General features: G+C 40.8%; 1 protein-coding gene across 2 annotated transcripts in view; it reads right to left on the reverse strand.

The window, feature by feature from the left end:
• Nucleotides 1-11,695, reverse strand: part of ZC2HC1A (zinc finger C2HC-type containing 1A) — a 34,921-nt gene extending 23,226 nt beyond the window's left edge. For both annotated transcript variants that reach the window (XM_066179839.1, XM_066179848.1), the window contains exons 1-2: nucleotides 11,619-11,695; nucleotides 310-383 (exon numbers count right to left, since the gene is read on the reverse strand). In XM_066179839.1, the coding sequence (XP_066035936.1) occupies nucleotides 310-383; nucleotides 11,619-11,634 (90 nt within the window). In that variant the 5' untranslated portion in view covers nucleotides 11,635-11,695. The remainder of the gene's footprint in view (nucleotides 1-309; nucleotides 384-11,618) is intronic.
• Nucleotides 11,696-14,099: the final 2,404 nt, after the last annotated feature.

Genomic DNA, 14,099 nt, shown 5'->3' on the forward strand with positions numbered 1-14,099 from the left:
AAAACACTTCATTTACTAGCTGAGACTTAAAACTGCAGAAGACAAGGATTGATTCTGTAACCCTAGAAAAGATGCTTTTAGAGGCATGTATTTCAGAAAATGTTGGGATCTTAAAATTAAACCCCTTCTAAGGAGCTTCAAGCCTCAGACAACTGGAATCAGTAATTACTTGGGGAGGAGGGGATAAACAAAACCAAAACCCCTAACGAAACAAAGCACCTAGATCTATTTTATTTAGCTATAGTGAGCACTGCTTAACTTTCATTCAACTTACCAAATCTAAAAGCCAACAGTGCTCACACCACTTACCAGTGCTGCTGGAAAGAAAGTTCTTCCACAAATCTTACATGGCAACAGATCTCCAGTTTGCACTGCAACCTCACCTTAAAAAAACCAACATATTTCTTTAAGAAAATTTGGTTAAATTAATGACAAAACATTATTTCAAAAATGCTAACCTCATATACCCTTAGCCATAATAATAGTTGTTATTGTACAAGTATACATCCTTTGACTTGTGCAGAGACCATGAAGATGAGAAAGGCAAAACATATACCGAAGTCCTTAGGTACTATTGGAAGCTGGGAGGCCCAGGAACACGTCACCAGCAATTCTGTCTATTTATAATACATAACTCCACTCCCTTAAAAGGATGCATATCAATATGCAAATAAAAATTCCCCTGTAAGGACCAGTGACAGCTCAAATACACACCAAGAATAAAGCTATTTAGTGGGTATTCTTGTGTCTTTGGAAGAGATCAAATTTAGTATCAAATATAGAAAAGATTTCATTATTTATTTTCCTCTATGAAGTTAAACTATTCCACTCTCTCTTATAAAAAAAACCCCAGTTTTGAATGTTATTTGTACTATATATTTTATTCAGATTATTACTGATGGTTTACAGAAGTACTTCTGATGTTGCTATTCAAGCACTGGTAACAAAAATGTAAATACTATATTTCACATACAGCAGATCCACAGAACCAGACAAAAGACCAAAAAGTCAAAGTATCAAGCCCTATGCAAGAAAATATATTTATATAGCATGCATTATGAAACAGTCATGGCAGAGATTAAAAAATCCAGGGTTTCCCATCTATTATACCTAGTGCTATGTCACAGGAATACAGGGATATTTTTATATCATGCATACATCAAGAAAGAGGCAGTAAATTTGGATTATGTTTGAGACTTACTAGTCGCTTTCTCTGTACTCGATCTGACTTGCAGACAATACAACTGCCTCTACTTACACCACATTAAAATAAAACCACTTCAAACTTACTTGTATTTTAGGCAAAGCAGCATCTTAAACTAAGAAAGTTATCAACATAGCAATGTTCAATGATTTGATCAGTTTTTGTTCCCAGTTTCCCAGTGGAAAATTGTTTTCCATCTAAATATACACTCTTGTTAACTAAGTATATGACCAGTTTTAAAGAAATTAATAACTTAATTAAATATATCATGGTAAACAAACATAGATTCGGGCACCCATGGCTCCCACTGAAAACTTTTTGCCCAAATGCAAAGATTAAAACTGAGACCTCTGTTAGCAGAAAGAATTATTGTCTATTTCTGATTTTTTTTCAATTACTTAAAGCAAATTCACCCCCAGTATGTAACTGCACACATTGTATTAGTTGTATGAACATACTGTGGAGCACAATGCATTTTAAGAATCATAAATCACACGAAAAGTGCAGTTTAAAACATTTAGTTCATACCTTTAATTAATTTAATATACCTTTCCCATGTAGACATGAATAAGCCTGTCCTTACCACAGCACAGCAGGACTGCACTGAGAGCAGCTAAGTTTTACAAATGAAAGTCACAATCAAACTTCCTTCTGTGTCATCTAAAGATTTGTGCATTTAGATGTGCACAAGCAGGACAAGTAGGAAAAATGCAAAACATGCAGATGAATCTTGGTTTTCTTCAATTCTTGCATTTGAATTATACTTCAATGCTATGAAGATTTACTAGGAACTTGTTTTTTAACTGTATTTTTTTCAAACTCTTTTTTAAAAAATCATGTCTGAATTTTTTTCCATAGGTCTATTTTCTTAAATCCACAAGCCTGAGCACGTGAACACTAGTACAAAGCTAAGATGGCTGGGAACCTGCCCTCTGATTCTGGCCACTGATCTGAAGGATAAGCAGCAATGGTTGTAAGCTTTTTTCAATTACTCCACTCAAAAATACAAGATTTGCATAGACTTGTTTTTCATGTCATGTATGTCATGTATCACAGTCATGTATTTCATGACTTCAGAGTCCCTAGCACTCTTAATGATAACCTACACAATGATAACCTACATCACTGTAAACTCACTTCCGCTAAAGAGTTCAACATCTTTCTTATGGCATCATTCTGATACAACCCTCAGCTTTGCAGAGAGGCATTTCCCAAAAATATGAAGTGACACTGTTCGTGTCTTCAATAAATCAGCTGAAATAAATCAGATTTAGTGATCTTGACATAAGGTATAGAGTATATGCTTAAGAATTTGGCTGAGAAGAGAATTCTTTCAAATACCTGCCTTAATAAAAGAAGCTACATGTCCCACAGTTTTCTTGCGTGTTCACTGAACTCTAAAATTTGAGCTGGTGTTTAAATTTCTCATTAAAAGAAGCAGACTTGATAGCTGCTCACCTGACTGAGCAGTATTTACATACGACATACCAAAGCACAAGGAACGCCAATTACCACTCAGTGCAGCTACAGTTACAGACCTGGATTTCCTTAGAGCATTCCCACCCTCCCCATATCTGCCTACAGCTATTTCTATTGCCAACACCTCCCGTGTAACACAAATCACTGACCCCAAAGCACATAAGGAAGTTATTTTAAAAAAATGAAAGTTCCTGAAGTTTTGTTGAAAATGAGAAGCTAAGTGTCCTTTATATTTGCACTTACCCCTTCAGCTTCTTAATTCCTCTGTGATTTTCCTCACTTTTAAAGTAAAAAAAACCCAAAACCAAACAAACCAAAACCACAAAACCTTAACACTTCTTTCTAGGAGTCCACAAGTCTTCCCTTACAGAAAGGTTAGCAATGTTAACCACATGAAATCTGATAATAAGACAGGGGAATAAAATCGTGAAAGTTGCAATTGAGTTAGTTTTGGCTTTGTTTTGTTTATTTTTTAAAAAGACATTAATGTGTGATTTCTATTGCAACTTTTTTCCTAAAAAAAAGTTAACTGAAATTGTTTTTAATTTGGGATGCACTGTGGGGAGGAGGTTAAAAAAAAAAAAAAGGAACACTCAAATCAGGAAACAGAAGGAGGATAGGCTTGACAAATTAGTCTGAGTATAGAAACTGGTAGTAAGACAGTGTCATGGCAATTTTCTTCAGTCTGTAAATTTAGCAACAATGCAGGACTTTGAAAAATCATTTTGGTTATACAGCCACAGAAAACCCAAGATCCTTTTTACCAACTTTAACACTGCTAATCACCAGGAGTTTAGATGCATGCATTAAACATGAATGAATACTGTTAACTTGGAGAAGGACTGAAATAATTATTACTCCTTATCTAATGAAAACACATCTGGAGAAAAGATAAATATGATCAAAATTGTATTGTGAACACCACAGAAGTGGTATTTCAGTGGAAGTGATGCCAGAACTATGATACAGAGTTTTACATCCTATTCTACTGCTATTTACATCCTATTCATACTATTCAACCTAGTATGATGCTGGGTATCTGACTTAACCAGACTGGAAGCTTATTAACAGGACTACAGTAATCTTACTGTTCATGTTTGTAAACTGCCCTGTCAGGGCTCCTCCTCCTCCAGTTACTTCCAAATCACTGGGTTTGTACCCATACAAGTTATTGCACATGTTCCTTCTGAGTATGGTTACAGTCCAGTTACCTGCCAGTTCTCGGTTTATCTTTCTCAGTACAATGTGTGGACTCATCAATACATACAAGTTTGATCTGACACAGTCACAGCTATAGCACTTGTTCTTGACATCATGTTTACAGAAAAAGCAGTTGTGTAAATAGACTTCACACCTAGCGGAGCAGAAGCCTTCAGTATTGCTGAATAACTGAAGTTTTGTTACACTTTTCTCTTTAGGAGAGCTCCATATACCCAAGTGTGTGGGTGCATTTAGATACAAATTGCAGAAACGAGTGCACTTTGTAACTGTATTTCATCATGTTGTAAAATCTGACTGCCCTTCAAAACCTTTTATTTATCTACAGCAGTGACAGTACTAAACTATTTATGCCAGACAACTGTGATAATCAGAATCATCAAGCCTCTCTCAATTCAAACATGCAGAAACACCCTGGTATGATTTCCTGCCTTGGGACTAGTTACCTATTTGAAGCCAGCAAGTAATCTGAAAGTGTTGAAAGTTATCACTTGAAGAGCACTTGCCAAATGCTTCTGCAAAAGTGTATTTATTTCTTTTACCATAACTCCATTCTCATCTCCAAAAGCCAAGTATTTGTCACTTAAGAGTCCCACGTATTTATGGTACAATAAAAAAAATACTGCTCATTCCCCACATTAGTTACAATCTGTATCATCAAGCCACAGCATCTAGTTCTGTGAGGACTGCCCAGTCTCTAACATATGTCCAATAATCAATAATGACTGGGTTGTATTTTTTTAATCGACACACTAACTAACCACAGCCTAACCAATGGCAAATACAAGCAAGAGCCACCTAAAAATTAAGCCAATGCAGTGACACAGGTAGGGAACACTTCACAGAATCACAGAATGGTTTGGGTTGGAAAGGGACCTTGAAGATCCATGTAGCTCCAACCTCTCTCCTGTGGGTAGGAACACCTTCAACTAGACCAGGTTGCACAGACCCTTGAACATTTCTTTAAATTAAAGCACCAGGTTTTTTAAATTTAGAGCATTATTTTTTTAAAAAGCAGTTTTGAAGAAAATTAAATAACATAATGAAAATATGAATGTACCAAAGTAGGAAAAAAGTATTCCAGTAAAGAGCGAAGTTTTGCAAATTTGCATTATTTTGTCAAAAGGAATTCTGAAATGAAAATGCAAGTAAGTCAAATACACTGACTGTAATTCTTAACAACAGGCAGTCCTTGCCATACTTCGGTCAAGTCTGCTGGATAAATGATGATGTGCATGTTTCACTCCACCAAGCACATCCCTTCTCACCTGTGCTATTCTGCAGTTTTCAGGAAAGAGACAAAGGAAGAGGAAATCATAGTAAGCTCTGCCTCTTAGTATTCAACCATTCACATACTTTGAAATTTTTAAGCAGCTAAGTTTTCACAATTGTCTAACAAAGAGCAGATCAATCTACTTTTATCTATCTACTCCCAATTTTATAGGAAAGCCTCATGAATTTTCCTGTACTCCTGTATTGGCAATTTGTATAAACCTGTCACTTCTGCTTCCAAAAGATAACAGAAAGCACTGTAGCATCCATTCCTTCATGCTGAAAAGACTTTAATAGTACCTCTGCACATTTTTGTATCGGCTTTTCAGACTGACAGTGAAATATTTGTCAAAACTCCTGTTATTGCACTGAACATGAACGAGTCTGATGATGGTGAACTTCGTTGCATTCCTTGAAAACAACACATCAAGGCGAGACCCACTGCCTCAAAGTGACAGCCTGGAGGAGGATTCTCTACAGGTTTTTTTGGTGACTGAGAAATGAATTCCATGAAGTCAAGAATGACAGCAGCACACACAACTCACATCATGGTGTACTCCCCTTTACTACAACTGTCAGTCTTTCTTTGCTTCTTTCCTCATACAAAGTGAATGTGAAAAAATGTCAGACACATTACACACCCTTAAAAATAACCAGCTCTCTCTATGGCCATATCTTACGGCACTCTCGCAAGCAGATCCCTAAAATCACAACCTGCTCTCCTGAACTCTGGGGCTGAGGTCCTGCTATTTACCCAGCTCCCTCCTCTCAGAATCCTGAATTCAACCATCCTACAGTCACTGGAGGAAAGGCTGCCCCTGACCTTTACATCTCACATGTCTGTATTTATGAATACTGCAGGACTGCCTCCTCTTGTCAGCTCCTTGATCACCCAGGTCAGAAATTTGTCATCAGTGCATACCAGAAGCCTCCCAGCTGCTTGCACCTTGCTGATTTGTCCCTCCAGCAGACTAAAGTCTCTTCAGAGGTTGAAGTCTCTCACAAGGACCAAGGCCTGTGAATACAGAGCCTTCCAATTATGAGGGAGACCTCATAGTTTTCCTCATGAGGTGGCTTTTAGCAGACAGCTACAACAGCTTTTCCCACACAGGTCTGCCTGCTAACCCTGATTCACTCCCCCATGTGGTTCTACAGCAAAGCTCCACTGCATTCTTACTGCTCTCCCACATGAAGAGCAACTTTCCCCCCTTGCCGTCCAGCTGGTTCTTCCTGAAGAGCCTGTATTCATCCACCACAGCACTGCAGTCCTGTGAGCTGTCCTACCACCCACACATGATCCCAACTAGATCCTAGCCCTGCAACTGAGAGCAGACCTCCAATTCCTCCCATTTGTTCCTGCAATGAGTGTTTAATGTACAGGCATTCTAGAGAGTCACTCCGTCATGACGGTCATCCAGAAAAATCTATGAAACCGTCCTCTGCAAAGCCTATGGAAATGCAACTAAACCAAAGGCCAAAAAACAGCACTATTGGATCGATCTGAATTACAGATACATCATCTGCACTTCTACTAACAAGCTTTAAGATCAACTAGAAGCACTAGAAAGCATGTGACCTGCAAAACCTACATAAATGTTACACAGTTCTGCTTTGGCATCATAAGCACACTGTTGTCCTGTATTGGCTACAGACACTGTGATGACTGTGAGGGCAGTCAGGCAGAGATTTGCCTTCTCACACCAGCCTTGAACCAAGACTGTTTAGCAATAGTGGTCCCCAAAGCAAATCTGGGCTTTTGCACTCTACAACACAAGTGTAATTGGACAGACCAATCCCTACCTAAATCAGAATCTTAACTGGCAAAAAATAATGTGTTAAAAAAACCTTGATAATAAACTTAATTTATAATAAATTGATTCCTAGTTTGCCCCTCCCTCAGGATTTCTTTAGAAAGTAAGCCTAAGCCTGCTCCTCAGCTGCTCCAGTCAAGTGCTTACCATACTCCTGAAACCAGGTTTCACTGCAATGTGACACCTGCTTTGATGACAACCGTACCATGTTGTGTGAAGGAAAAACATATTCATCTTTCCACTATATTCAACCAATTGAAGACAATTAGTAGATCAATCAAGCTTCTGCAATTTAAGTTAAAAATGCAAGAAATCTAAAAAAAACTATAGAAAAGGGCATAAAATCTATTTGTTCTAAGAAACTGAAGAAACTAATATGAAACATTCAAATTCCTGTCTACTTCCTCTCCTTTAAAGGTGAAACATATTCTGGTAGTGCACTTCCCCATATCGCATCAGCCTAAACTCAGCTTCCGGGATTTTTCCTTAAGTAAAATAACCATTAGTTAAAAATAATAAAAAAATAAAAACATGATGGCTTTTAAAAGAGTAAATACATTGACCAGTTACAGAGTGCTAAATGCCAAATTCAGATCACTTACCAGAGGTGCAAGTATGCCCAGTGAAGGATCAGTTCAGTGCAGAAGCATATTTATCATTGTGTTTTAATGGCTACCAGAGACAACTTATTAAAAAACTATATACATTAATATTAGTTTTGCATTTAAATCTTTAATAGTTTCCAAGTTGCTGATTTAAGAAGTGTCCAATAAAATGGACAAAAGATACACCTCTTGAAAAAAATAAAAGTTGAAGTCTGAAGTCAAATGGAGCTAAAGAAAATGGCTTCCAAAGTGAGGAAGCTGTTGCCTGGATCCAGTGAGGCAAGACAAAGATCAGCTCTAGAATGAAAAGAACACTCACATTAATATTATTTTTGTTTTAAAACCCAGTAATTTTCTACACTATTGGGGAAAAAAATAAGATTGGGCATTCAGAAATTCTGTCCAAGTAAGAATAAGCACTTGCTCTCAAGAGTCACATTACTAACATAAAACCCCGAAGGAGAGATCTTGTGCTGTTAGGGGCGGAGCAGGGCATCCCATGCCAGGGAAGGGTCCAGGGACAAACGCTGCCCCAGAGCAGACCCCAGCTCTCAGCAGAAGATGCTGTACAGAGACCTCGAGGCCACACCCAGCCTGCTCAGAGGGCAGTCCCTACGCAGATCCGCAAGGGAAAGCTCTGGCTTTGACACTGCAGGCTGTTTCCTGAGCCAGCAGCCACCCATCCCCTTCCAACCATAACCAGCCTTCCCTGGCTGCTCGAGCTGGGGCTGGGCAAGCACCGCCAGTACCTACCACAGGGAGCTGGACTTCTGCCCTCAGACAGCTGCCCCTCTGCCCCTTATTCCTTAGGCTGAGACAGGCTGTGAACAAGTGTGGGAAGCGGCATTCAGTTGGCTCAAGCAGCTGTTGTAGGCATCCTCCCAGAAAAAACAACAGATTGGAGAGAAGCCCATCAAACACCACCATTAGACTGCTCCGGCTTAAATGAAGTCAGGAATTCAGTGCTTGGCTCCATCTCGCTCAAGCAAAACAGAGAGCAACAAACACACCAGTGTGACAGCTTTTTCCTTGACATTCAGCAGTGAAAGCAGCAAGAACATGTTAATACATCAAAAAAGGTCCTGAGATTCAGCACATGGTGAACTACTCGTGAATGGATTTTTAAGCTCACCTTAGTGATCACTACATTGTCAGACAGAGCCAGTCTATTGCTCTATTTTCATCAGTATATTAAATGAAAATTTATTAACAGCCGAACCACACACAAGCTGCAAAGGTAACAAATGCTGAACTAGCAACTTTAGACTTAATATAGGATTTGTAACCTCTAATGACAAGCCTGCACTCATTACTTTTACAAAACTTTGAAGGCAGAAACTTGACTCAATCTAGTATTATAACAGTACTGATAAAAAATAACCTAATAGAGCAATATTCTTGAAGGAGCAACAAAAGTAAATTTTAGAAGAAACTTTTAGGTGACATAGAAACCTACTTTGTCATTTCACAGAACATTTAAACTTGCACTCTCACTTAAGTAGTGAGAAAAAGCAACTGCGACACTGAAAATATTATTTAGCTTTTTAAATGTCATTAATGCAGTTCCACATGCCAACTATTCCACACTCATCTCTCCACTTTTTGGAAAGGATCATTATAAACTGGGTAGACTTCTTTCTTATTAATAGCATGCTTATATAAAGCAAAGTAAAACAGATCTTTCATCTATAATGCTGATCTTCAGCAAAGCAAAAGCACCACCTTCTGGGGCTAGAAAGTCTAGGACAAGCATCTTGATCCCAAGGGGATCTTCCACTGCCATAGACACACCAAGAGACTGCTGTCAACAGATGAAGTCCTGCCCTTCCCCATAACCATGACCCTCACACACACAGAGCAGCCAAGCACCCCTGCACCAGTCAGCTCTAGGAAATGATTTCACTAAGTGCTAATATAACAAGGCAGCAGGCTGAGCCACATTTCAGAAGCTGCCCAGACTTCTATGTCAGATGGGTATGACTGTGCAATTGCACATCCAAATGTAAATTTAATCAAAGATGGCAACCAGCAATGCTCTTCTGAGTTGCCAACAGAGCCATGACTGAACAGAAGCATAATACCCAATGAAATAATTTATTATTATTATTATTATTACTACTGGCTTTGCCTAGGTTTTTTTCTATCCTAGGGCGACCTTTCTACAAAAACTTAATGTGAGCCTAAGCTAATATGCATGAACAGAGATAGCCTAAACTGAAAAACTGTAAATAAAAGCAAATGCACTTGTTTCAAATGTTTTGAAGCAGAAAGGCAAATATTTTATTTTGTGGTGGTTTTTAAAAAATAAAAACATGGCACAAAAGGAACCATAAAAATGCAGAAAATTGTTCCTCAATTTCAAAAACTTCTGCAATCAAGGACGCTGGATAACAGTGTGAGATACGAGTGTTCACGAGGCAAGGACAACTGGAGTTTTAGACATAACTTATTCCCTGTGCTATTCTGAAATTAATCTCACGTGTTCAGAAGAACCATTTCATACGATGGAAAAAAATGCTTCGGAAAGTACTTTCAAGAAAAGGTTCAGTAAAACATGAGATTTCACCTATGATTTAGCAGTTCCCTCCACTCCCACTACTTTCTGAAATACAAACAAGATATAAACCGTTTCCAATAAAGTCAGAAACTGAACAAATTTTATGAAAAAAATCACAAGTTTTTTCAGGATTCTGCTGTTATCTGTAGATGCACTTTTCTCCTACCCCCTGTAATTAAAGTGCTAGAGCTTACACAACACAGCAAGTATAGCTGGCCTTGGTAAATTAGCACACAGCCAAATCAATTGATAGATGTGCTGCAGTTGATGTACAGGCTCCAAAGCAGTCAAATGCATAGCTTACTCAAAATTAAGGAAAGCTCTCCCCTTTTGGAGAGGTAACAAAGCATTGTCCGGAGAGCTGGAATGCCTGATAAGGCATTATTTGATAAACACTGGACACCAGCTTTCAAATTTCAAAGGCATTAACAGTCAGCAAAGAATGCCGAGTGAATTAAAGAAATCTCTTGGGATTTTAAGGCCAAGGTATGTCCAAATTTAGAGCTGCGATGAAGTCACTAGGCTCAAGAACAGGGTCTGATTACTATAAAATCTACTAATGACAGAACAGAGGTATTCTGTGAAAATCAGTTCAGTTCTCCTGAACTGTTCTAGAAGGGATAAAAAACAAAGGCTAGTTTGTGCCTACTCCTATTTAAGCACTCAGTTACCTGGAGAGAAGTGGATCATGGAAGACTTAATAACTGTGTTGTATAGTTTCTCAGAACAGGTCTGTATTTTTTAAGTAGTATGGCTAACGCAGCTTACCAAACGCAGTAATGACAGGCCTACAAAAATGCTGATTGCAAGCTGTAACTTCATGAATTCCAAGCTGATATCTATGTTATGATGGACAACATCATCGATGAAAATGATGTTATCATTTCGGAGAGCAAGAACGCTTTCATTAATTCAACCGGCACAGGATAAAGTTGAAAATACCCTGCCAGCAAATTCATACCTAGTTTTCTTCACTGAACATTTCCCTAGCATGATAAGCGGATCTTAACACCCACTTTAGCCATCTGTTAGCAAAAAAAAAAAAAAAAAAAAAAAAAAAAGGCTCCTGGCAAAGATGCCCGCACGCCGCGCCGCACCCCGCCCGCAGGGCCCCGGCGAGCGGGCTCGGAGCGCGGCCGCCGCAGGGAGGGGCCGGCGGGGCCGGTGCGGGAGCCGAGCGGCGCCCGAGACAAAGCGCGGGGAGCCGGCTCCTGCCGCCGCCCAGCGCCGCGGGCTCCGCGCCGGGGCCGCTGTCTCCCGCCCTTGTCCGCTGCCCCTTCCCGCGGTGCTCGCCCGCCTCAACCCCGCCGCCCACCAGCACTACCGGCCGCGGGGGCTCCGCCAACGGGAAAGGCGTTGCCCGGCCCCGCTCCCACCGCCGCCACCGCCCGAGCACGCCCCAGCCGCAACACAAAGGACCCGCCTCGCCCCGGGCACCCGCCGGGTGCCCCGGCCCCGCCGCTGCCGCTCACCTTCCAGCCCCTCCATGGCGCGCCCCGACCGCCGGCTCGGGCTGGGCTCGGCTCCCGAGCGCCGCTGCTGTGGCAACGCCGCCACCTCCCGGCCCGCCAACAACCGCCGCTCCCATTGGCCGGGCGGCGGGCGGCCACAGCCCCGGGCGGGCGGCCTCCGGCCCCGGCGCCGCCGCCCCGCCCCGACCGCCCCGCCTCGGCGGCCGCACCGCGACCCCCCAGCCGCCCCTCGCCGGGATCACAGCCCCGCTTCGCCTCGCCGGGCCCGGCCGACGTCACCCGCCCTTAGGCTGCGCCCCTGCTTGGGTATTCTCGAGGGAGCAGGGCGCCGGGGCTGGGCATCTCCCGGCAAAAACCAGGCGTATTCTGACTCGTGCGATCTGACGGGTCCTGAAGCCCATACGCTGAGGTTATGCTTGATCAGGATCTCCTTCCAAGGGCATTGCTTGTACATGAAACCCAGGATCACAGAATCGTTAGGGTAGGAAGGGACCTCGGGGGATCATCCTGTCCAAACCCCTGCCAAGTCAGGATCACCTCGAGCAGGTGATACGGGAACGGGTCCAGGTGGGTTTAGAATATCTCCAGAGAGGGAGACTCCACGACTCTCCCTGAACATGAAGAGCAAAGCGAAGCACATAAGGAGAAATGACCGCGCAGTCGACAAAGTATCCAGCATCTCTGGATGGATACGGGCAGCAACAGGGATGGTGCCGGGGACCTTCCACCCCCAGCACCCAGTAGCTGAACAGATGGGTGCTGATGTGTGGCCGTACTGGGTGTCCCCTTGCTTATGGGAAAACTAGGACAGCTGCGGGAAAAACACAGAAAAAAATGTTTTCGGGTTCATATCCTGAAAATAGTTGCAGACAATGGAATCCCCCACCCTTTCCCCCCACCCATTATTTTCTTAACTGAAAGAGATGCTAATATAAGACAAATATCTTGACTGAATCTCCTGCTACAGGATAACATTTGAGTATGGATGTTTTTGGAAAATAGTGCTGCTAAATTGCCATTGGCTAAAGAATATACATAATGGTTGATACATATGGAAATTCTTCTGTTCCTTTTACTGAAAGTCTCCACATTTTCAGCAACCAAAGCATTTCAATATTTCTTTCTTCAAGCCATTATTTTAGAATTACTTCTCAAGATATTTTATTTGTCTTTCTTGTGGCAATATGCCATGAGCAACTAATAACGTTTTTCTAATGTACAATAAGTTTTATAGAAATTACTGCTGTCTTTACAGGCACATACAAATAATTTCTCTTCTTATGCTAGACAAGTTGGTTGATACAGATTCACTTGTCCATAGAGTCACAGTTACTGTCCTTAGCACATCTGTGAATGAAATACAAGGAAACAAATATATGAAAACTACATTAAATAAGAGATTATGATCATATTGTCATCTTTGCATCCCCTTAGCACAGAACAAATAGATCCAGATGCTGCATGGCAAACAGCCAGGATATAAATCATGACTAATATATTATTAAAATCATCATTTGAGACCAAAAGCTTGGGTATATATGGTAATTCTGGCTGCAACTTTTTCTAGTTAATTAAGTAAAAGTACATTTCAGATTTGCCTTTGGTCTCTAGAATTTATGCTTATAAAATTACAGGCCATGCCAGGAGTAACTAGTTTGCCACCAGGTTGCAAAGTTCTAAATTTTGCAAATGATCCTTTAAATCTTTGACCCAGAACTTAAATAGACCTATAGCTAGCAAGCATTTCCTGATAATCTAACCATTAGGATAGTGTACCAGAAGTGTACTTCCTTTCATGATATTTCCATATGTGGATTGCAAACTCAAAACCAGAGGAGAAGATGTTCTCAGTTTAGTGAAGGTTTTCATATTAGAGGTGCATTTTGTTTGGTTTGGTTTATTGTTTCTCTTTGAAATTTTGGGTTATTTTTATTAAAAACAGGGGCATACATTAACTTCAGGTCACTCATCTTTAAGTGTCTACAGTGTGGTGTTCACATCTGAGGTAACTGTCAAATTCCCCAGCACAGACTATAGAGATTTGTCTTTGTAGTTGATATGGTCTACAGGATCTGCTTGGTCAAATGTATCATCTGTTCCAGGATAAGAGACAAGTGAATAGTCTATACCTGTCTCAGAGTAAGATTCTGCTGCAAAACTAGAAGGTTCTTTTGGCTCTTATGGCTGGTGTCTGAACGTGTGTTGTGCAACTATAACTGTGGCCAGCATACTTTATGAAGAACTCCTGATGCTGAAAAGTAGCTGTCTTTTAATTGTGGTGTCAGTGTGGGGAACAGGGGACTAGTCCTCTGTGGTCATAGCCACTGTACTACATTAATGGCTTCACAAATTTACCTTCATACTGAAAAAAAATTCCAAGCCTGTGTTTTCCTTCTGTAGACCTACTGTGCCAAACTCAAGTCTTTGATGCAATGACATTCATATAACATTTAGGAATTTTTTTCCCAACCATATGCTAAA

Source organism: Chamaea fasciata, unplaced genomic scaffold (assembly GCF_029207755.1).
Source record: "Chamaea fasciata isolate MVZ Bird 193981 ecotype frontalis unplaced genomic scaffold, bChaFas1.0.hap1 SCAF_1, whole genome shotgun sequence".
NCBI classification, from domain to species: domain Eukaryota; kingdom Metazoa; phylum Chordata; class Aves; order Passeriformes; family Sylviidae; genus Chamaea; species Chamaea fasciata.